The sequence below is a fragment of the Dermacentor andersoni genome, chromosome 2 (assembly GCF_023375885.2).
Source record: "Dermacentor andersoni chromosome 2, qqDerAnde1_hic_scaffold, whole genome shotgun sequence".
Lineage (NCBI taxonomy): Eukaryota > Metazoa > Arthropoda > Arachnida > Ixodida > Ixodidae > Dermacentor > Dermacentor andersoni.
In genome coordinates this window covers 159,158,120-159,183,495 of record NC_092815.1, presented here as the reverse complement: position 1 = coordinate 159,183,495, position 25,376 = coordinate 159,158,120, and the positions used below count along the sequence as shown (strand labels likewise).

At 47.0% G+C, this 25,376-nt stretch overlaps 2 protein-coding genes across 3 annotated transcripts in view; both read right to left on the bottom strand.

Moving 5' to 3' along the window:
• Positions 1-4,804, bottom strand: part of PAN2 (PAN2-PAN3 deadenylation complex catalytic subunit PAN2) — a 92,171-nt gene extending 87,367 nt beyond the window's left edge. For both annotated transcript variants that reach the window (XM_050187359.2, XM_055076093.2), the window contains exon 1: positions 4,766-4,804. The gene's annotated coding sequence lies outside the window, so the exon portion shown is untranslated. The remainder of the gene's footprint in view (positions 1-4,765) is intronic.
• LOC126540538 (syntaxin-18-like) lies at positions 4-4,759 on the bottom strand. The gene has a single exon (XM_050187365.2). The coding sequence runs from the start codon at positions 4,372-4,374 to the stop codon at positions 3,382-3,384; it is 993 nt and encodes a 330-aa protein (XP_050043322.1). The 5' UTR covers positions 4,375-4,759; the 3' UTR covers positions 4-3,381.
• Positions 4,805-25,376: the final 20,572 nt, after the last annotated feature.

The following is a 25,376-nucleotide window of genomic DNA, read 5'->3' as shown; positions in this document are numbered from 1 at the left end:
ATGTGCAACTTTGACAGCTTTTAATTAAACCGGATGTCACAATTCTTGCAACCTTTTTTTTTTTGGACTACGACTAACATAAGAAGACACAAAGACATGATCTGAGCTGTTGGCAGGATATTACACTATATGTGTAAAATAAAGGCCAGCATATTACATATTAAATAAAACATGCATTTATTTGTAATAGCTGTGTCATGAAGTCTGTTTTTCTGTGCATACTTCTGTCCAATAATAAAGAAAAACTGTCTGTGGATGGCTAGTGATCAGGTCAAAAGGCCCACTTCAGCTAATGACTTGTAAACATTGGCATGTGTAATAAAAACGATGCAAACTACATTTTGTCGCACAGATAGAGACATTATTTACAGGACAGACAGAGAGGTCGGCCTGAGCTGGTGCCCTCTAGCTTGCTACTCTTCACTGGAAAAGAGTGATGGTGAGAAGGGAAGCAGGGGATGCATATGTATGTACATTACACCAGTGACCCTACTAAAGCTGCCCGGCTAGTCATGTAGCAAGCAGGCACTCCACTAATGCTTTTACTGTCTGCCTCAAAGTTGCATACTCAAGCCGTGGGTTGATAACAACATCCTCTGTGGTTGCTTGGCTGCCAGTGGTTGCTGGCACTGGCTAGGAAACTACCTATCATTTGTCGTTTTGGCATATATAGTAAGCAACCACAAGTGCATTCCAGCATTTCAGGTATATCACAGTGCTATCAGTCAGGGTCATTTGACTAGCTGATGAAATGTGCATAGCAGAGGGTGAAAGCAATGCCAAGATGAATCTGAGTAGCAACAATGCCTGGCTCTGCGTAATCTTCAGGTGTATATGGAAAGAGAGTAGGACGATCTAGCCTCACTGTCACCAAGCTCATTGCTAACTATGCCAGAGTAACCAGGCACCCATTGAAATGTGATGTTGCGCCCACTTCACTGGGTACTGCTATGAAGCTTTGGAGTTTCTAGCACCAGGATGCATCAAGGCTCTCTCTCTCTCTCTCCAAAAAAGCATTCTACCACTTGCAAAGCTGACTTAGCATCGCCGAACAGTGCCCATTTCTGAGCTGCCTGAGCTATGATGAAATGGACAAGCCTCCTGCATGAAAATCACTTCTGCTATAGATGCTGATATGTGGTCCAATCTAAATTGCCAAGTAATGCCATGTTGCAGAATAACAAATTCAGCCATTGTGGCTGCACAACATGAATTTTAAGGTGCCACCGACACTGAACCATCAAACGTACAAGACAGCCAGCAACGCTACATGACGTTCGACAGCTGAAACGTTGGATTAGCTGAAATTAGTAATTGTGTGCAGTGACAAGAAAAACTAATGTTGCAAATGACTGCATTAAAAGCAAAGGCAAGGTTGCAGACATTGTAATCACAAGAGAATGCGTGAAGTTGGCTTAGCTCTGGAAACATAACGATATCAAAGCTACCCTGATAAAAAGGGTAAGAATCCATTTATGGCACAACAGAATGGTTAATCCAGGAGGATATGAAAGTGAAGGAGGAAAGGGCAAATGCAAGGGTAAAATTATGAAAAGATGGGATAAAATATGCAAAATACCTTGATGTTTCATGTAATAAAGAATTCTGGGATTTTATGTGCCAAAACTACAATATGATTATTAGGCGCACTGTAGTGTGAGGGCGCCGCCGCAAATAGGATTTCATCCCGCGCCCTCGGGCTTAGCAGCCCATTGCCAAAGCCACTAGGTCACCGTGGCGGGTTCGTGTACCTTACGACCTATTTACGCGACACTGCATGCTGGCCGAGCAGGATCTTGGTTTGAGCTAGTTGGGGGGTCATAATTCAAAGAAATTCCCCACGCATTTTCCGTCCTGTCGTTGTGGTTCTTTGTCCTCGTCTAGTTTAAGCCACGAAGTTCTTTGAATTATGCTAGTCCTGCTATGCCTGTTGTATGGCACATCAACTTGTATTAATGAATTAGCATTCTGATACTTCATGCACTTTCCAGTGTCTATTTGCCTGTCTGTCCATTGTTTTACGTCTCTTAACTGTTTTCCTGCTAACTTGGGCCCCAGTCTAGTGAGTCAATGGTCTAATTGGTAGAACACTGGGCTGCCGTGTTGAGGGAACCAGGTTCGAAACCAATCGTCAGACCCAGTTGGGTTGATGGGTATCTGACATCGGATATTTACCGCTCTTCAAGTAACCTCTTTCGTGCCAAATTGAGGTGCCACTCTTCAATAAACTTCGGTCACCTTAACTTGGGTCACAAGGTGTATGCCACTGTGTATGTCCCATTCTTCAATCCTCTCTGATGCCAACTTGGGTCACTGTGTAGGTGCCATTGCACACGTGAAACTTTTCATTTCCACTTACACTTTCCCCAGTGCAGGGTAGCAAACCATAATCTTTTTGCATTAACCTCTCTGCCTTTCCCACCCCATTTATCTTTCTCTGCAACTCTTCAATGACAAAACATTAATCTGCAGGTGAGGCTGTACCGTCACCTGTACCGTAACCTAGTACCGTCATGAGCTGGTCTGAACCTCAGGAGCTGAACCTGAACCAAACTGAGCCAAACCAATAACTATGAAGAAGTCTGAACCTGAAACGAAACCGTAAACCTTTTCGTGCAACACTCTGGACACCATGGTGTTGACAGTAAGTGGCCTGGACCACTTTAACACTTTTTCTGCTGTAATATAAGTCACACATTTTCTTCTCCACCAAACATAACTGCAGTCAATTCTGTCAGTTGAAATCAAAGTAGAGGCATGAAAACAATAACATCGTAGCTGTCATATTTCTTGTGCTTGTGCATATTATAAGTGTGCCTACATATGCCTCTAGCAAATAGATTGTATTGTTATGGGGTTAAAACTGCCAAAACACAGAGGCGGAATTTTGTAATTTGCAGCCAACATGAACTTTTCCAGCTGGGAAGATTACACTGCAAAGTTTTGAGCAGTGCTTCTCGTGCCTATTCAAGTTAAAAGCATGATACACCTGCTGCCCTCAATAGTTCACAGCCGCTCTGCAAACTATGTTTAATTCATACCACGGATGAAGCTGCCACAATGAACACGGACGCCTGCATAAGAGACACAATATCTTCCTGCATTCCAACCAGCTACCCTGTAACACAGCGACCAATTTTCTCCATCTCAGGCTTTCAATTGTGTTCGTTACAATGTTTGCTGGGAAAATTAAAAGGCCCTAGAACAAAAGCAGAGTTGTCGGTTTTGTCACGACACTATTTGTTTTTCTGCTTTGTGCTACGCAAACAAAATGCATTTCATTTCTAAATATTTTTGCAAATTTCTATTGTCACATTGTTTCAGCGATTTTGTCACTGGAAGATACAGACACACCCTATCTTCGATTTTGCAGGCAACAGATTACGGTGTCAACCAGTGAAGGAAAAGCAAGAGCAGTGAGAGCCAAAATATTAGTACCGCAGCACAACAGCCAAGAGAAGTTCGATGCACAACACTGTCTTCCAGCGCCCTCGTGGCAGCTGTCACATTCGCACTGGCGAGTTGGGTTGCCATAGCCACCCTCTCGACGTTATCTTCCTGTTCCAGAATGTGGCCTGTGAGAACTCTCTGCAGGCAGGCAATGTCGATCACCTGCGACTCGATGTGACGCACGATTTCTCGCGGGCAGTTTAGCCGGTCGATGAGGATCTTGCTCTCCTCCTCGAACTGCAAACGCTCTTCGTACGTTAAACTCAAATCCGGCTGTGCCGTCGAATCTCGTGGACTCTCGCTCTCCTCCGACGACTGGAACCAGCTGCCCACGGTCACCATCTTGGAGGCTACGCTCGACAAGCGGTGCAGCTGTCGCAGGCCCTTGAGCAACGGCGCTGGTACAAAACCCGACGAGCCGCTGGTGTTGCTCTGACCCAGGCGGCGGTACGGCGAGCTCAGTCTGCTCCACCGATGCCGGTCGCACACGCGCTTGACGTAAACGGCCTTCATCTCGGCGTAGATGTGGCACGTCGCCGACAGGTAATCCAGAAGCAGCGATCGTATGCTACTGCGATGCTCGCATACCTGAAGACTTCGCAGGCCGTCACCACTTTGCTGGGAGGACAAGGCGTCAATCGCTGCTCGCACGTTCCGAGCGAACTGCTCCACCATTAGGTCCGTGCGCCTGCGCTCCCAGTCCACCGTGACGCAGCGTGACTCCGGCGACAGCGCGCAGAGAAGATAATCGCGACGGCGGGACAAGAGGAAGTCCTTCATCGTCGTGATGCTGCTCAGGATTTTGTAAGCCTGGGACGACCGCTTTACAGGAGCGCCAGTAAGCGTACTTTCGCTGCGGCAATCTTCGCCGCGTTGCAGCACTAAGAGTCCGCAAATTTCCTTGAAAAGTTTTGTCCTGTCCATGACCGTGGGAATCTAGCGTGCTGAAATTTGGAGCGCCCGTACGAGCGACTGTTTTTGTTCTTCTCGCTTCGAAGAACATGCGCTAGCCAGCAAGTCACAAAAGCGCTCTGGGAGTTGGAACTTAATCTGAGTTCGCGCACTGCATTAATGTCAGGAACTTTTTTAAAAATTCGCAGACGCATTTTAAAGCAATATCGTAGCATTTGTTGATTGCCAGAAAAGGAAGGTAGTTTCGGTTTAACGACATCGACCGAAGGCTTTCTGACGACATGACAGGAAGGCATGCAGAATAAAGTAAGAACGCTCAAGACTTACTAGCGTCTAAGAACGCTTCACAGTATACGGAATTTACCGTGATTAAGCAATTGCGTCACTTAGCGACGATACTCACGTTGTGGCAGCTCCGGCTGTTGTTTACAAGGGAGCCATTTTGAATATAGCGCCGCCTGGCGCTTAGAAACTTGAAACGGCTTGAAACATCTGAAAGGTATCTTGTCATCATATCAAATTTGGAAACAAAATCCCAGGTTCAAGTATTTATATAGATATTTGTTATTTTTCAGTGAAACCTTTAATCCTAGTCGCGAAATTGTAAGCTACGAAATTTCGCTTTCGCTAACAGGCCGTAGCTAACGGATGATTTGCAAGAGCCTCAGGCTAGGCATGCATGAGACATATGAAGTTTTGAACCGACATACGGGCGTAAAATGTCTGAGGGCACACGCACATGCACGCGCACACAGACGCTCGCACGCACACTAACGCATGTTAATAACCACCCTCCACCCAAGAGGAAATGATGAGGCTAATTAGGGCCCAGGATGAGAGCTCTCAAATCCTGGCAGTCCAGAGGGCTCGCGAGAGGGCCGTCAGGTTTCACCTGATGGTCCCCGAGTAGGCCTAGACAGGTGACGTTGACTTTGCTTACGTCTATAGTGGACCAAATAAAGTTGTTTCACTCACTCACTCACCCTCCACCTCGTCGGTCAGCATTTGATAGCGCCCTTTGTTCTTGTAAACAAGAGTGCACTGGTGGTCACACGCAGTTGCACGGGTTGCACGGCCATGAAACTGCCGTCCTTTCTGCTGAAGTAAATTGAATAGACGAAGCATATATCTGTTGTGCAACCAACTTACGTACTTAAAACAGCGATTAAGCGGCTAGGACAATAATGTGCACCGCATATGTAACCGGTTGGTACGCCTCGATCGGTAGACACCCATCTGTGCAAAGTAGCAGTGCAGCGCGGGGGTCTATCCACAAAGGTAATTTCAGATGCCGGGACGGTGACACGGCAGAGTGCATGATCATGCGATACGAGGTATTCGACGCCAATATCTCATCTCCGAAAAGCGGACGCAGTGCGCAGAAAAGTTTGACAGCAACAGTAAACTTATGTGGCATAATGTTGGGTGAAGTTTCACGTTAGCTCCTGTATCTGCACGAGAGCTAGTTGTTGCAGTGCACGCTGTCTCCAACACTTGTTGGAGAGCGTGCTTTTCAGCGAATTAATTTGAAAGCGACAGTAATTAACGCGCTCGTTTGTAAGTTATAAAAAATGGGGTAACATTTATTTTACATGGCGAGTACAGTGCACTATAGTTTTTCATGGCTAAATTCAGAGCGCGAACTATTGGGACGCAAGCCAAGGCACAATAAAAGACGGGACACGGCGCTGGACACAGACAGGACATAGCGCCGTGTCCTGTGTTTTCTTGTGCCTTTTAGCTTCTGCCTTTTAGCTTGTTCGCGCTCTGAATTTAGCTATGCTCCCAAACCAACTAGCCCATTTTTCACTTCTGAGTAATCTTTCAGCCATGGGGTCGGCCAATTGCTCGTGGACACGCATAAAAACGGCGCAACATGATATTCCAAAGCTTAACATCTCCCAATTGCTTTCAAAAAAGCGTGTTCCTTCGGGCTAAGAGTTATTAATAATTTGTGCTTTGAATCTAACTGAACCAGTCGTAACATTTTTGCTGCTGCTGCTTGCGTTGGTAGACTGGTAGACCGAGCAGAGTCTCCGGTTGCTGCGTCGATCGACAGCTATCATGACGTCTCCGCACATACAAATTTTTCTGATGGTTTCCGGCTGTCTTTGCGTTGGTAGACTGGTAGACCGAGCAGAGTCTCCGGTTGCTGCGTCGATCGACAGCTATCATGACGTCTCCGCACAGACAAATTTTTCTGATGGTTTCCGGCTGTCTTCCGTTGTCGCCGCTCGGGCCCCAAACTCAGTCGACAACCGACCACCAAAGAAAAAAAGTTCGTTCCAGAATCAGCGAGCCTATGGTCCCAATTGTCACCTCTCGCCATCCGCATAGGCTGGAGGCTCGTGCTTCCCAAAGGACCAACGTAACAAGCGGCAGCCTCACCAGATGCATGCAGGGCTGATTTCTCTCGATTCCCCGTAGCGATGCCGCAGGAACGCCGGCGTGCCAGTCCCGCAGCCTCATTATATATCATCCCTGCCGTGTCCCGCCGATTGTCCTCCTGTTACGTCCGAACTAGAAACGGACGCATCACGAGTGGCGCCGCTACGATCTGTCATCGCGGTGTCGCGTTGCTCATATCGCCATGCAGAATGGTCTTCGGTTCCGGTGTTGTCGGCACGCCATCTCCCGTGGGGAACACGGCATTATAAAGAGGAAGGGCGTGGCCTCCACAGAGTCCAGGCTGCGGGAGTGCCGTGCCTCTTCCCTAGGCCTCCCGTTCTCCGCACCACAAGTTTGATCTTGAATGCCTAAGCATCGTGCAATAGCTGCCCGTGGGCTTCGACCCGCAACGGTGCATCTGACGCGTCGTCCAGTCCGCCATGCGCGAGGCGCGTAAGCAGGGTTGAAATAAGCGCGGAGGCGGTCACCAGGCGGACGACGCTTATTTAATGCCCGAATCCAGTAAAGGCCCGACCAGCGGTTCGTCAAGGCTGACGCCGAGGACGTCAAGGGCCCCGCCTCGGCGACATCTCCGTCTGCGGCTTGGCACTGCTGTAGCTCAAGCTGCCATCACCGCATCGAAGGCGCCTGCGATGCGCGTGCGTAGAATTTAACAACAGAGAGACACCCCAGGCCATTTGTCGAGACTGAGTCGCGATTTGCGTGAGAGGTAGGCCTAGACCCAGGGCTATAGTTATATATTCTTTAAATTTCTTTTTGCCATTTGAGAAACTCTCATAAAGCCGGCTACCACTCCAATCACCTCCTCCGTGTATTTTTTTCTTCTTTTTACGACGTGCGGGTGAAGTGCCAATCAGCATCCCCCGTTCTTGATTGAAGGATGAGCTTCAATGTCGCACAACACGAATACTACGAAGAGACGTGGTAAGCAGAGAGCCTCAGATTCGCTATTATCACTTGGCGCTCTAACGTGACGCCAAAGCACAGAACAGGGCAATTTTTCGCATTCCTCTCCGATAGAGATGTGGCCGTCGCGGCTTGTAACCGAACCAACGACCTTGCAAAAGAACGTCATAGCCACTATACCAGCGTGGCGAATCCCTTATTTTTTATTGATCCCGTGTTGCACAATAAAAATTGTGGGTGTCTGCTACTTGTCACGTCACGATCGAGTTTAAAAACAAAGGAAAAGAAAAGAAAGAAAGAAGAAAAAATCTGGCAGACTCCAGTGACTCTTTACTCAGTTGCTGCAAACTGCAGTTATGAGGCGTTCTCAGCTCGCGTCACTTTTACTTAAACGGTTCGCTTCTTTTTTAGAAAATTGCTGCACCATCCACCGCTTGGCGTTGTAGGCAGGCCGGCGGTCCGGTAACGAAAGTGCTTTATTCATGGGAGGGAGCGATATATGTACACTTGGAAATGGTTGACGTAGACGTCACGTGTTAACAGTCTGGGCGCTATCAGAATGACAGCGTGATATGGCCACATCTCCCCTTTAATGATGAGAAGGTCTAGAAGTTTCATCTGGCAACGGGTATCGACAGGGTTCCCGACGCAATCTTGTTCTCCTGCGTAACTGCTGTTGTCCAGGCTGGAGGTCGTCTTCTGAAGGCCCCTGCGAGGTTGATTCTGGCTCCGGTTGAGGTGCTGCCTCCCGCAGGTGCTCTCTTGTGCGACGGATTTCACGGCCGTCTTCGGTCTTCACAATCGTAGATCTTGGCGTTGCGGCTGGCCTTAGAACAATAGCTGGAGACCAGGTTCTCTTGAGGATGTCGTACGTCGTTACGCGTTGTCCCGGCGTCAGCGGGGAAATGTTCCTGGCACTGCGGTCGTAGTGGATCGTAGAGTATATAGAATGTTTTGAATGTATATAGATATTAATAGAGTATACACCTTGCTAAGTTCTCCAGCTGTTTTCATGTTACGGAGTAACTTTGTCGCTGTGTATTTTTCGTGTATCTTTGCTTTGTGTTTCAAGTGTCCATTTCGCGTATTCTGCTATACTTATATATTCATTAGGCTGTGTATTATTATTGTATATATATCTTTCTTTCATGGGCGCCGCTATTATGTGTAGGCAGTGGCGCCATCTATGGACAGTCGGCATGCTGGCTTGGGCGAACCATGGCCTCCGAGATCACCCCAGCGCGCGTTGCGGGTGATCTCGGGGGCCATGGGCGAACGCTCAGCATTGTATACCAGCTGTAATCGCTAGGCGGTAGTTTCTAGTGGTTTTCGAGCTTGCGCGGTCTACTTAGTGTGACGTGGCGTCTTCTAAGTGAGGAACGGGACTTTAAGACGCACAGTAAGTGATTTAAGTGGGTATGGCCGGAGTTTGTGCTGTCATTGAGGCGGGAGGAGCACCCAGCGTGATGTGTGCGCGCGCGTTTGCGCCTACAATCAGCCACGGATATATATATGCGTTGTCTATTTCTGAAAATTTGTTACACCTTACTAACTGCAGCATTCTCAATGTAATGCTAAGCTGTGGTTTAGCGGAAATGAGTAGTGACGAAACATAAGACGTTCCTAACGGCGTTGGTACCGTTTTGCTGCGGAATAAGTTCTGCTGCTTACTTGGACAAGAGTTCAAATTATTACCTGTAGATATATTGCGCGACTATACTTGGGTTGTTGGACAAGGTTTCCGCTCACAAATAAAATAGTTTTGCTAACTATAATAGCCTACCGTAGAGTGTGAATCACACTTGTCGAGTAGTCGAGTGACCGGCTGCGGACTGCGTGAGTCCGAAGCAGTGTTTGATGCTGGGTTGCAGATCTGTTTGTGTTATAATAAATAGCACATGGTCCAAGCATGCTGCATTAGTATTCGAATTCTTATGGTGGCGTTAGCTAGTGTTCTTTTTTCGAATGGAGAAGATGCAAACCGATTTTTTTGTCTTGTTCATCCCGTTGTCTACGGCGCGCACTCAACCGTTTTGTGGAAATTCTGTCCTCACATCATCATCATCATCAGCCTGGTTACGCCCACTGCAGGGCAAAGGCCTCTCCCATACTTCTCCAACAACCCCGGTCATGTACTAATTGCGGCCATGCCGTCCCTGCAAACTTCTTAATCTCATCCGCCCACCTAACTTTCTGCCGCCCCCTGCTACGCTTCCCTTCCCTTGGGATCCAGTCCGTAACCCTTAATGACCATCGGTTATCTTCCCTCCTCATTACATGTCCTGCCCATGCCCATTTCTTTTTCTTGATTTCAACTAAGATGTCATTAACTCGCGTTTGTTCCCTCAACCAATCTGCTCTTTTCTTATCCCTTAACGTTACACCTATCATTCTTCTTTCCATAGCTCGTTGCGTCGTCCTCAATTTGAGTAGAACCCTTTTCGTAAGCCTCCAGGTTTCTGCCCCGTAGGTGAGTACTGGTAAGACACAGCTATTATACACTTTTCTCTTGAGGGATAATGGCAACCTGCTGTTCATGATCTGAGAATGCCTGCCAAACGCACCCCAGCCCATTCTTATTCTTCTGATTATTTCCGTCTCATGATCCGGATCCGCCGTCACTACCTGTCCTAAGTAGATGTATTCCCTTACGACTTCCAGTGCCTCGCTGCCTATTGTAAATTGCTGTTCTCTTCCGAGACTGTTAAACGTTACTTTAGTTTTCTGCAGATTAATTTTTAGACCCACTCTTCTGCTTTGCCTCTCCAGGTCAGTGAGCATGCATTGCAATTGGTCCCCTGAGTTACTAAGCAAGGCAATATCATCAGCGAATCGCAAGTTACTAAGGTATTCTCCATTAATTTTTATCCCCAATTCTTCCCAATCCAGGTCTCTGAATACCTCCTGTAAACACGCTGTGAATAGCATTGGAGAGATCGTATCTCCCTGCCTGACGCCTTTCTTTATTGGGATTTTGTTGCTTTCTTTATGGAGGACTACGGTGGCTGTGGAGCCGCTATAGATATTTTTCAGTATTTTTACATACGGCTCGTCTACACCCTGATTCCTTAATGCCTCCATGACTGCTGAGGTTTCGACAGAATCAAACGCTTTCTCATAATCAATGAAAGCTATATATAAGGGTTGGTTATATTCCGCACATTTCTCTATCACCTGATTGATAGTGTGAATATGATCTATTGTTGAGTAGCCTTTACGGAATCCTGCCTGGTCCTTTGCTTGACAGAAGTCTAAGGTGTTCCTGATTCTATTTGCGATTACCTTAGTAAATATTTTGTAGGCAACGGACAGTAAGCTGATCGGTCTATAATTTTTCAAGTCTTTGGCGTCCCCTTTCTTATGGATTAGGATTATGTTAGCGTTCTTCCAAGATTCCGGTACGCTCGACGTCATGAGGCATTGCGTATACAGGGTGGCCAGTTTCTCTAGTTTCTCTGTCCTCACAAATAGTCACTAGATTCTTTTTATGCGGTACCTTTTGGATATCAGTATCCTTTACAGGGGTAAAATGCAATGCCGAAACACAAAACTGATATGTAACGTGCTGGTTTACCAACCCCAGTGATCGCTGTGTTGCGCAACGCCATCGGCGTCGTACAGGAGGCTAACGCAGACATAGTGTAGCGATTTCAAGTCTTTTATATATAGACTTGAAATGGGGACGACAGCGATGCCAGTGGCTGACACAAATGTTTTATAGCGATTGTCACTTAGATGTAACGCAGACATAGTGTAGCGATTTCAAGTCTTTTATATATAGACTTGAAATGGGGACGACAGCGATGCCAGTGGCTGACACAAATGTTTTATAGCGATTGTCACTTAGATGTTTCAGGGTTGCCGCCGTGGTTGCTTAGTGGCTGTGTTTTTGCACTGCTATATGCACGAGGTCGCGGAATCAAATCCCGACAGCGGTGGGCTCATTTCGATGGGAGCGAAATGCGGAAACTCCCGTGTACCGCACTTTAGGTGCAAGGAACTCCAGGTGGTCCAAACCAATACAGAGTCCCCCCTTTTCCATTTCCTCCACGCGCGATAAAAAAGTCTAAAGATTATTGGGATTAAAGTTCAAACGTACGAAGAGTTTGTTTGAATTCACGAAACGATGTTATTGAACTGATACCTTATGATATAGTTCGTTCCATAGTTTTGTTGGGGCAATAAGTTATTCGATAAAGAAAATATAGTATAGCCATCATTGTGCATACACCATTTATAAAAATTTTCCCTCGACAAGTATCATACGTCCTCATCTCCCTTGTGACGCCGACAACAAACAAGCTACGGGTGACGAGGCTGTGCTCAGGTCGCCTGCTTTATTGCTGCTACGTCGCTAACTCAAATAAACTTGGCGTCATTTCGATTCTGAGATTGGGTTAGATCTGCATGGTTTCTTTATTATAATTCTTCTCGCTCAATAAAAATTGTTGAAAATGCTTGCGAACAGACGACTACATTCACGCCATGCATTGTAGCTGCTATTCGCAGTATAATAAAAGAAAGAAAGCAAAAGGCAGCGGTGCGGTGTATGCAAAAGTGTGCTTCACCGAGGACCATTTGGATGCTGCTAACGAATTTGCTAAAAAAGAAGTCAGTAGTACAAGAAAGTGCGTTCTACTAAAGCGCAGCAAGCAAAACAAACAAGCAAACAAACGAAAACAGCCAACAAGTCTTTCGTTCTCAGGCAGATTTGCCATTTCGAGCACTTTTCGTCAAAACGTAGCTGACGACTTCAGATGCAAAGATTAGCTTTGTCGATCATTGCTGGCGCATCAGTCAGATATAACAACACCAGATTGGCTTCAATGGATATCCCTAGTTCGAAACACCGAGTTTTAAACCTAGCGACGGCGATGATTATTTACTGCTGCGATTAGTATACTTGTAGATGTCGCTTTAGAGACACACGGTGGAATTAGGGAACGAAGTACTGATTATCCTGCCCTGAAATTTTTTCAACATGCACGACAAAATTAAGTATACCTAAAGCGCATGTGTTGTCCTGTATTTCATTTTGGCTGACAGTACGCCGCTAACAAAGATGGTAAGGCGAAACTTACTTGTAAAAACCCACGGCTCACCTACCCAAACCACCAAAAACAAAATTGATTCATTACATTACAACAATTTGATAAACATAAATGTGTATACAGCGCAGTATCTAAGAAACTGTTACACGAAATACGCCAACAGAAATGCAGGAAAACATGCTGCGACAGCCAAAATACATTGCAGTGAAAAAAAAAAGGAGTACAGTAGTAGAGTGTTTTAGTTGAGCGTGTTTACGCTCCGCTAAGCAGTTAAGCGGAGCGGAAGCGCGAATGCGCATGCGCCGTCCGCTTAGCAGTAAGCGGGATAGCGGAGCGAGGAACACGGTCCGCTTAGAAGCTGCCTGAGCGGAGCGTGCCGCGCAGCACTTTGGCTAGCGTTGGCGCCAGAACGGATTGGATTGGATGCAGAAAGCAAGCGCGCTGGCTAACACGTGGCGTTCCCCAAGACGGCGCTTTATTTTCCATTGGATAAAATGGACCGGTAACGCATTACAAGCGCACGTCTAGATACTTCATGGAGAAACAAGTTATATAAATACATATATACGTTTTACGGTATAAGAGTGATCATAAAGTGTTTTTATTTTCTTTCATTACCCTGAATTTAACCAGGGGGCGCTGCAACTACGAAAGGTCCGCTCCGCTACGCTAAACGTGCAACTAAAACGTGAAAATCACCCGCCGCTCCGCTGTGGCTTAGCGGGGCCGCTCGGAGCGGAGCGTACCGTAAAGACGCTCAACTAAAACACTCTAGTATGTAGGTTAACACCAACATATCCTTGTCAATAACGTAGAGCGTTATTACCATTGTCACTTTAGCTCTTTTTCTATAAGCAGTTAATACCGGGTATATAAACTTAGAATTCGGGTAATTATACAGGTTGATTTTTGAAATGGATGGATGGATGCAAAACTTTAATGAAGGTCCTGAGGTACGCGACTCAGCACGCTGCGGGCCGCTCCCACGTTGGGACAGTCAGGCCATGCCCGACCGCCGCATCGTGGGCCCTCTGGACAGCCCATAGGTGCGCCCCGGCAACGGGGCTCTTGATAGCGGAGAGCCACTTGTCCTCATTGATTTGTTCTGTGCCTCGTAACGAGGGGCAACGCCAGAGCATGTGGTCTAAGCTAGCGATGTCATTGCAGTGCCTGCAAGAACTAGTGGCATAGGTGTCGGGATAAAGCTTGTGGAATAAAGCCGGGCTGGGATACAAGCCTGTTTGCAATAATCTGAGGGTCAATGCCTGCGCTCTATTTAACTTCTTGCGTGGAAGGGGAGAGTCTCTCCTGCCGAGATAAAAGTGCTGCGCAATTTCATTGTATGTGGTCGGTTGATCTCGGTTCTCCACCACTTCGGGCCGGCGTTGGAGTTCTCCATGGTCGCGGAAAGCGAGATCTCGCGCCTTGGAGTGGGCCAAGAGAAAACATTTTAAACGAAACGCTAGGCATTGAAGTGAAAACTCTTGCAAGAATTCACAGGATAGGTACCCGCACAAGTAACCGAGACCGCCCGATCATCCTTAGATTGTTTGATTACGCCGAAAAAAACCAAAATCTTATCTTGCTGCTACAAACTGAAAGGCACACCATTAACTGTTTCCGAAGATTTTTCTAAAAGAGTAAGGGAAATGCGCATGAACTTGCGGCATTCAGCGGTAAATGAAAGGGCAAACGGAGCAAAAGTTAGGCTAACATTCGACAAACTGAGAACCGATGAAAAAGTGTATACTTGGGACCCAGTGAAGAATATTAGGACTGAGTTACCGTAGAAAGCAAGTTCTTCAATACAGTCCCTTTCCACTTCGACTTCGCTGAAGTCCTCTAAAAACCAGAAAGTTTCAAAATGACAGCCCAGTAACAAAACTCTACGAATCCTTTCCTTAAATGCCCGAACTGTGGTAAATAAAATGGATCAATTAGAGAACCTAATCCTGTCTTATCAACCTCACATTTTAGTAGTAACAAAAACGTGGCTTAACCCTGGTGTACGCGATACTGAAGTTATTCCTTCTTCATAAAAACTGTTCCTAAAGACAGAGGATCAAGAGGCGGCGGTGTCGCGATAGCAATTAAAAATAATATAAAGTCGTTAGACCTTGATGGCATTCCCGACCATGAAAGTTTATGGTGCAAGATAACGAATTGTAACAAAAACATAACTGTAGAGGGCGTTTATCGGCCCCCAAATGCAGCACCTGACTTCATCGATCAGATTCATGATTACCTTTCAAAACGTACTAATTCCATATCAAAACTTACTATTGCCGGGCATTTTAACCTTCCCGGAATAGACTGGAACGACCGCTCACATTACGGCCGCCGTGATGCTGCAAGTTCAGAACCACTGCTAGACGTGGCGTTTACGTTTTCATTGAACCAAATGGTAACTGATAAGACCCGTATCACTTCAACATCCTCATCTTTACTTGACTTAGTTCTTATAAGTAGTACGCTAGAAGGATCTTCCGTGACCATCGAGAATGACATTTCAGACCACAAAGCGCTTATTCTAGCCTGTCCCATTTCGCAACCACGCGAAAATACAAAAAACCTCAACCTACATACTTTAAGGATTATACACGCGCAAATGATCCTGCTGTACTAAGTTTCCTAGAATGCTAGTTTCATACATTCAGTGAACTAACAAATGTACAAGAACTCTGGACGTGTTTTAGAAATATTGTTAAGTATTGCGAAGACACCTTCATTCCAAATAAAAAGAAACGCATTAACCGAGAATACCCGTGGATAACACGTGAAAAATTCCAACTAAAAATAAAAATAAAACGATGGCGGAAAAAGGGAACCAAGTGCACGTTAGACGATCTTATCGATACATTAAAACAAAAAATATCGGAAGCAAAAGCCCGTTTCTTTGACACTACATTACCTTCGTTTATGGCACATGACCCTCACAAATTCTGGCGATATTTGTCAGATGAACGAGAAAAAATAACGCAACTGAAAATCTCGGGTCATGTTATTCAGGATCCTCAACACATTGCTAATGAGATGAATAAGTTCTTTTAGACAGTTTTTACGAAACATGCTACAAATGCAGCTTTAACACCTTACGATGTCAAAATACCAATGGAAGAATTAACTGTAAGGGAAGAGGGCATACTGTCTCTATTGCATAAGCTTGATCTTAAAAAATCTACCGGCCCCGATTAGATTTCTAACTCATTCTGAAGTCGATACGCAAGCTGGACATCAATGAATGAATGAATGTTTGGTTTTTATTGGCGCAAGGGCCAGGTATGGCCAAAGAGCGCCAAGCCAGTGTTGGTGAATTCGCAATGTAGTTATGAGTTCAATGAGGTTGATGTGACGTGGCTGTAAAGGGGCCTTAAAAATAGTCGCTCTAGAGTGCGTGAAATCTATCTGTTATAAGATTATGTCGATGATAATGACGTGTTCTATGAGCAATAAAATCCATCGTGAGAGAATGATGCATTATAAAAGATATGTGAGATAGTAAAATTACCTGCAGCACTACTGCTTCGCCAGAGCCCTTGAAACACAAGGGCCTGGAGGCATGTGCTATACAGTATGACTATCACAGCGGCATCCTCTCAAGAGAGGAAGCGCTACGAATGTATGGGACTAATAACGTGTAGCACATCTCTGAGGAAACTTAGGACACTGTTTGTATTAAAAAGCGGTTATGGACCGAGAAACATTACAGGATGAAGAGGAGTGTGTTGACGGTATGCTAAGGAAAAATGTCTCCTTCTCTCAGATTCGGCTTTCCGACACTCCAGGAGGACGTGGAGCACGGTCAGCCTCTCCCCGCATCTGCCACAGGTTGGAGGGTCATTTCCGGTGAGTAAAACGTTATGGGTACCAAATGTGTGTCCTATTCTAAGACGACAGAATAGGACATCTGTCCGGCGTGATTTTATTGCAGGAGGCCAGAACCCTAACTGTGGCTTTATTACGTGCAGCTTATTATTTGTTTCCCTGTCCCACAAGCGTTGCCAGTAGTTTCGCAGTTTCCTGCGCAAGAAGGGCCTTAGATCTGTGACAGGGACTGCAGCAGTAGGATGAACAGAATACGATGCAATTGATGTGGCCATCTGGTCCGCCAGAACGTTACCTTCGATGCCCCTATGACCCGGCACTCAGCATATGATGACATGCTGGTTACATATATACGCTTTACATAGGACGGAATATAGTTCATTGATTACTGGATTTTTGTGCTTACAAAATGACATCAAAGCCCTCACAGCGCTTAGGGAGTCCGTATATATAACAAATTTTTTTAGTTTTGTTTTCCTTATATGCTTTACAGCCGCTAGTAGTGCGTAGGCCTCAGCCGTAAAGATGCTTGTTTCCGGATGCAGTACATCGGATTCCTAGAAGGATGGGCCGACGGCTGCATAGGACATTCCCTCGCGTGACTTCGATGCGTCTGTGTAGTACTCCGTGCAGGAGTGTTTGTATTGGAGTTCCCGGAAATGCATTTGGATTTCAATCTCTGCAGCGTGTTTTGTAACTTGCATGAAAGATATATCGCATTGAATCATCTGCCACTCCCAAGGAGGCAGCAGCTTAGCTGGAGGCATTAGGCGATGTTTGAGGATTGGGACATCCATTTCAGCACTAAGCTCCCTCACACGAAGTGAGAAGGGCTGTCTTACAGAGGAACGATTACGAAAGAGTGTATCATATGTCACATCGTTAAGGGTATTAAAACACGGATGTTCAGGATCAGAGTGGACTTTCAGGAAATATGTTTGTCTGATGTATGTTCTCTGGAGATGGAGTGACCACTCATTTGATTCGACATACAAACTTTCAATGGGACTTGTTCTGAAAGCGCCAGTGGCCAGTCGAGTTCCTAAATGGTGAACCGGATCTAGCATCTTTAGCGCGCTCGGGGCTGCAGAATGGTAAATCACGGCACGGTAGTCCAATCGTTATCGAATGAGGCTTTTGTGAAGATTCATCAAACATTTTCTGCCGCTGCCCCATGTTGTATGGGATAAAATTTTCAGTAAGTTCATTATTTTTAAGCATTTCACCTTGAGATACTTTATGTGTGGAATAAATGTTAGTTTAGAGTCAAGTATGATACCTAAGAACTTGTGCTCTTTGTTCACAGGGATTTGCTGGCCATACATATCGATATTGGGATCTGCAACGAGGCCTCTCTTTCTTGTGAAAAGCACACAAGAACTTTTGTTCGGGTTCACTTTAAATGCGTTTTCGTCTGCCCATTTAGATACTTTGTTTAAGCCCTGTTGTACTTGCCTCTCACACACTGCAAGGTTGCAGGATTTGAAACCTATTTGTATATCATCTACGTAAAGAGAATAAAAGATGGCTGGCGGTAATGAAGCACGAAGGGTGTTCATTTTCACGATAAAGAGTGTGCAGCTAAGCACACCTCCTTGAGGTACACCATTTTCTTGTATAAAAGGTCGCGACAATACATTGCCGATTTTCACGCGGAAGGTACGTTTGGACAGATAGCTTTCTATCGTTTAGCATATTTCCACGGATGCCCATCCCCGACAAGTATCGCAAGATCCCGTATCGCCACGTCGTGTCGTACGCCTTCTCCATATCAAGGAATATCGAAAGAAGAACTGTTTATGTACAAATGCATCGCGGATATTTGCTTCAATGCGTTATTAGATTCGTCGGACGGTCCTACCGCTGTCGACCAGATGTAAGAGTCGTCGGACTATCTCGCCGCTGCCACCATTTGAAGGAGATGAAGGTCGTAGACAGGAACTCGGTGAACAGGATTTATTTGCATATTAACAGTTTAAGCAAGATACATTGGCAGACTAGCGCGACTCCCATATGGAGCCCGCAAGACTAACATACAGCAAACAGCTTACGAGCACACAGCTCACTAGTTCATTTCTAGCATGACAAGGAGCACTCAGCTCCGACAACGAGCAAGACACGAGCACACACTAGCAGCCGGCAAACGCTGCTTATAAGCCCTTGCTCGACGTCATAGTTCGACGTCATTCAAGATGACCCGCCTTTTTGGAGGATGAGGTGTGTCGGAGCAGGAATGGTCGGGAAGAGAGAGAGAGAAGTTTAATGATACGAAATGCTGAGAGGTCGGCCTGAGGTATATTCCTCTAGCCAGCTACTCGGCATTGGGGGAAGGGGAAGAGGGAAAGAAAGAGGGAAGAGGTGCATGATGGGTGACGATGACGATAGAAGGAAGATGTAGAACATATCGCAAGCAATTTGGCATGCTCAAAGTCTGCAATCCAAGCCCGTAGTTTTTAAAAAGTTCAGTAATGCCTGAATGGCCTTGACACTCGATTGAGCATCTGGCCAAGGGCCTAAAATAACGTCCTCCGACAACGGTGCGCTGTCGAGACGCGTAAGGTCGTTGTCCAACCTTTCACGCTCTTCCACGTACTTAGGGCAGTCACAAAGCACATGACCTATAGTCTCAGTCACATTGCACACCTCACAGTGTGGAGACTCGGTGCGTCGCATGAGGTGCACGTATCCGTGCGTAAACGCTACCCCCAGCCTTAGTCTGTGCAGAAGACTGGCACAGCTTCGTTGAATTTTCAGTGGTAGCCTAAAATTCATGGCAGGGTCCAATCTCTGGAGTCGTCTGTGGCGATTATCCGGATTGTCCCAGTGCTGTGCTGTCAATTTTCGGATGACACTGGAGAGGAGACAGTTGGCGTCCGCTCTTGAAAAAGGAATTGAAAGCAGTGACTCTCGTTCTTCGAGTGCTTTCTTCGCTTCGGCGTCGGCCAGTTCGTTGCCCTGTATACCACAGTGACTGGGAACCCACTGAAATGTGATGTGGTGGCCGTTTTCTTGTGCTAAAGTGTAGAGCTCGGCAGTTTGAAGAGCCAACACTCTGTAAGCGCTTTCTTTCAACACCACTCTAAGTAGTTGAAGAGCCGATTTTGCGTCGCTGAAGACTGTCCATATTTGAGGAGGCTGTCGCGAAATATATTGAACGGCCTCTCTGATTGCCACTAGTTCCGTAGATGTTGAAGTCGTCTTGTTATGCAGACGAAACCGTCGAATGACTTGATGCGCAGGCACGACGAAAGCCGCACCAGACGCATACGACGATACCGATCCGTCTGTATACACGCTCACCGAGGAGTCATATTCTTTCGATATATATTCAAGTGTTAAATGTCTGAGGCCGACGGTAGGTATTCGCGATTTTTTAGAAATTCCCGGAATAGATAGACGTACCGGTATTTTGGACATTACCCATGGGGGCATATGTGGAAGGTCAGCCGGGGCAAAGTATGCTGGTATGGCAGATTCTTGCCATTTAACGGCTCTTGAAAAAGTGGAGTCCGGCCGTATATCGGGTAATGTCGATAAGTGATGGCGTCCATGACGACAAAGCAGTCGCAGGAATACTCGAAGAGGTTCGCATCGTAGATAGACAGGTAAAGGGGTGACGCGAGCCTCCTCAATTGTTCCGTGGGTTGAGGTGCAACGTGGAACACCGAGACATGTTTTCAGTATCTGTGCCTGGGCACTTTCCAGCGTGCGTAAACATGACGGGCTCATACCTGATAAAACTGGCAGGCTATACCTAATGTATCCGACGTAGAGAGCCTGGTATAGCCGGAGTAGCGAACGCTCAGATGGACCCCACTTCATACCGGCCAGAAAGCGAAAAACTTGAGCAAGCCCAGTTAATTTTTTCTTTAACATTGCCACATGTTTCGACCATGAAACACCGCGGTCAATGACAACGCCGAGGTACTTGTGGTGGGTGACATATGGGATGGCATTTCCATTGATCATAATTGGATACCAACACATAAGCTTCCGTGTGAACGCTATCGCAGCGCACTTGTCTGGGGCCAGTTGCAGTCCTTGGCACTGCAGGTACTGAGACGTTAAAGAAACAGCACGCTGCAATCTGGCACGAATTTGCGGTCGCGTGACTGCGGATGCCCATATGCATATGTCGTCTGCGTATGTACTGATGTGTACTGTATCAGGAATTATTTCCGCAAGGCCAATAAGGGCAACATTGAAAAGAGTCGGGCTGAGAACTCCTCCTTGAGGCACTCCACGGACCACAGCGTGTCTTGTCGTTTCGCCATCATTCGTGGACATGAAGACTGTACGACCATTTAGGTAATTATCAATCCACATGTAGAGACGGCCGCCGATGCCTAAATTACTGAGGGCATCAAGAATGGCTTCGTGCAGTACATTGTCATAAGCTCCTTTTATGTCTAAGAAAACTGCTCCTACAAGGCGGTGTCGCTTCTTTTCGTGTTCGATCGTGGACACGAGATCAATGACCCCATCTATTGCAGACCGGCCACGTCTAAATCCGGTCATCATTTCAGGATAAAGCTCATTCTTTTCCATGAACCATTCTAATCTAGTGAGCACCATCCGTTCCATCACCTTACCGACACAGCTAGCTAAAGCTACTGGCCGGTAAGATGACATTTCGTAAGGCGATTTTCCTGGCTTTAGGAGGGCGACCAAACGGCTGGTTTTCCACTGCTTCGGGACTGTACTGGATGACCACGTGGCGTTATAGTATGACAGCAGGACTTTCCGACCTTCCATCCCAAGGTGGCACAGAGCAGTATACGAAATACCGTCAGGTCCAGGGGCAGAAGATCGTCTCGACGCAGCAAGTGCAGCTTCCAATTCCGGCATCGTGAAAGGAAGGTCAAGACGATCATCTTTAGGAGGTAGCACGGGTCGATCCAATGTTGGACATGCTGAAGCATCGGTACGGGTGACTCTCTTACAGAAGTCTTCGGCAACCTGCACTTCCGTCAGAGATTGGTGAAGTGCTAGAGCACGGAAAGGATGTTTTTGCTGAGGAGGGGCACGAAGGCTTCGTACTATCTGCCAGATCCTAGAAAGTGGCTTTCGAGGATCTAGAGACGAACAGAAGGTCCTCCACCGTTGTTTTCCCATTTTTTGAAGGTGACGCCGTATTTTTCGTTGAGCTCGTCGACATAAAGCAAGGTCTAATGACGATTGAGTTCGCCTAACCTTCCTTTCCGCTCTCCGACGGATCGCTCGGAGCCGTTCATATTCAATATCAATCGCCGTTCTGGATGTAGGTGCACTGATGAACTTAGTTGTCTTCTGCACTGATGATACAATAATGTCTTCTATATCAGATGGTGAAGTGATGTCTCCACAGTACTCTTCGACAGATGTAGTGAATGTGGACCAATCAGTGCAGCGTACAGCAGATGTAGTTGATTGCACAAACCACTTCATCTGCACATATGTTGGTATATGATCGCTCCCATGCGTTTCTATGTCCAAGCACCAGTTGACTAAGGGCAGGAGGCTCTGAGATACAATAGTGAGGTCTAAGCAACTTCCGTAGGTAGTGCCGCGGATGTAAGTTGGAGATCCATCGTTGATGACAGCCAGACCTTCAGTGTCTATGAAGTCCATCAAGTGCCTACCCCGACAGTTCATTGCGGCACTTCCCCAGTAAGGATGATGAGCGTTGAAGTCTCCAATAACAACATGAGGGCCTGGGGAACTTTGTAATACAATGGATAGATAAGAGAGTTCAAGTCTTTGTCTAGGAGGTATGTAGGCGCCGATGATCGAAAACACATGTAGTTTATGTTTTAGTGTCACACACACATATTCATTGCTGTCATGTGGAGCGATCGTGTTCCGCACAAACGTCATGTCGCTGCGTATACACATTAACACTTTGCTCTTGTGTCCATCTTCACGTGACCAGAGCTTAACGTATCCGGAAAGGCGAAATTCCGACGTGAGATTCGGCTCGCATATCACGATCACTGGGAAGCGGTATTTGAAGACTCGTTGCCTAAAGTCAGACATGCGGCCGCATAAACCTCGAGCATTCCATTGCATTATAACAGAATTATGCATCTTTTGTTCCAATGTCCAGTGTTTTATCGTGAGAGCCATGATTAACACCCTTATTTTAGAGCCGCTAATAGCGGCTCCATAGCATCTAACGCCTTCACGACCGATAGTGCAGTCGGCGTTGCCATTCCGGAGAGTAATATACGCATAGTGTTTACTACCTGTTTGAGCATGTCTATCACCTTTTCATTTCCAAGCCTTTCATTACCCTCCCGGCACTTGGGGAGAGCCGAAGGAGTATCTCCTCCGGAAGCCCTTAGTGGTAGCGAAGGCCACTCAATAGCCGAAGAGGTTGGACGCACGTAGGATGACGCCTCATTCCTTGACGGGCGCGGTGGTACTGGGGGAGGCGCATCTTGTGTGTCCCGGCCGTGCACTCTCTGTGGCACGTTTTGCATCCAAGTACTCAAAGGAAGTGCCTCTTTCCCTCCGGGCTTGCTCTGGGAGCGGCGACGCCTTTGCCGCAACCGGCGCCTTTTCTTGCGGACGGAATCGGCAGCCTCCTTGTGCGTGGAGTTCTCTCTCACCATTTTTCTCAGGATTTGCCTCTCCTCTGCCATTTTGGGGCAGTCCTTGGATGTCGCTTCATGGGCTCCGGAGCAATTTGCACATTTCATGGTGTCAGTCTCACAGGAGTCTACATGATGATCACCACCACATCTTCGGCACGACGTAGGATTCTTACACACCGCACTCACGTGGCCCAGTTTGAAGCACTTGTGACACTGTAACGGTCGTGGTACATATGGACGCACTGAGTGCCTCACATAACCTACTTTGACCGATGCTGGCAAAGAGTCTGACTCGAACACCAACTTGATGCACCGGGAGCGGCCGAATCGGTGGATGTCGAGGATTCGCACTGTCGACGATAAAAGAGATCGCAGGTCTTCATCCTTTATGTCAATGTCCACATCTGATATCACACCAGAGCAGGTATCTTTGCCGTACGCTAGGAATGAGCGAACTGGGATGTTACCAACTACTTGAATGCCTTTCAAAGCCTCCACTACTGCCTGAGAATTAACGTCCACTGTCAGAATGTTCTTCCGAGCATTAATGCGGATCTCTCTCACATGTCCTGAGGCTATTCGATCGAAGTATTTGGTCAGCGATTGTCTGTTCAACGAATTCATATTCGTACCTTCCGTAGTTGGGGTGTAGCCCACGGAGAAGACCCGTTCGTCACATCTGCTTTTATGAGTAGAATCACTGCCTGCTGACGTCCGGCGAAGCTTGCGCTTCAAGTGGCGCGATTGGACTAGCGTGTAATCACTGTCCGATTCCATCTCTGCCGCTGTTGAGCTGTCAGATGAATCGGGAAGCCTATAGTCGGTGATGTCGCGGTTTCCCACGGACAGGGCTACCGCCGCGGGACTCGCCTTGCCATGAGGGCGCGGAGGTCCTCCGTCCTCCATTCCGGAGGATGACGTCTTCGAGGAAGCTCCTGATATGCAGAAGTCGCACAACTTTGAAGAACCACAGAACAAGGTCTACCGTTCCACACTTCTTCCAAGTCGGGAAGGTTCGTCCAAGCATTGTAAACCCGCCGCCGCACCGCACTATGGCTCACACACACAAAGGCACACACGTTCGAGCCCATACACACAAAGGCTCCGGAGTCGACGACCGAGGGCTTCGTAGAACTGTGCTCCGTCTCGGGTGGCGCGGCGGAGTACCACATTCCTGAGCTGACCGCGCACCACGTGGCCGCCGGTCATCCGCAGTTCTCGGTACCGCCCAGCTTTCAGTGCCGACGTCAGAGGGCTTCGTAGAACTGCTTTGTCCCGGGTGGCTCGGCTAAGTAACAATTTCCTGAGTTGATCGCGCGCCACGTGGCTGCCGGCCGTCCGCAGTTCTCGGAAGGGCGCCCCGACTGGTGGGCTTGGAACACGTGCAGCGGGCTGAAAGCTGGCACGTTGCCACCCCGTACGGCCATTCTTAACAGCGTACAAGATGATCAGTCGTGGACCGCCCTTCTCTGAAGCCACACTGATAGGGATCAAGCATATTGTTCAGTTCAAGGAAATGTATTAGTCTACGATTAATCAATTTTTCGAATAGCTTACAAAGACAACTTGTAAGAGCTATCGGGCGATAGCTTGCCGCCAAGGAAGGGTCTTTGCCCAGCTTCAAGACGGGAATAACAATAGCTTCCTTCCATGAGGATGGGAGGTATCCGGCAGCCCAGATAGAGTTGAAAAGTGCCAGAAGTGTCATTTTTGTGTCTTCGTGTAAGTTCTTAATCATGTCATAGATGATTCTATCAGCTCCCGGTGCAGAGCTTCTACATGTGCTCAATGCAGCTTTAAGCTCGGCAATGTTAAAAGGACGGTTATATGGCTCATCCGGACGGCATTTACGATCAAGTGTCTTAAGTTCAGGTAATTGTTTATATTTGAGGAATGATTTGTGTAATGTGTGCAGCTTGATACATGTTCGAAGTGTTCGTCCAGAGCGTTCGCCTGGTCCTCCAAGGTAGTCCCTTGGTCATCCACTAAGGGAAGAGGGTGGATTTGTTGCCCCTTTATCTTTCTTACACCATTCCAAACTTTGGACTCTTGGGTGCAGGAAGTGATGCCCGAGAGAAACCTCTCCCAGCTAGCCCTCCTTGCCTGTCTCCGTGTGCGCCTTCCTTGTGACTTTGTCAGTTTAAATTCTTTGAGGTTTTCTGCAGTCGGGGAGCGACGCAGCAAACCCCACGCTTTGTTTTGTTTCTTTCGTGCCAGTCTGCACTGTTCATTCCACCAGGGTACCCGT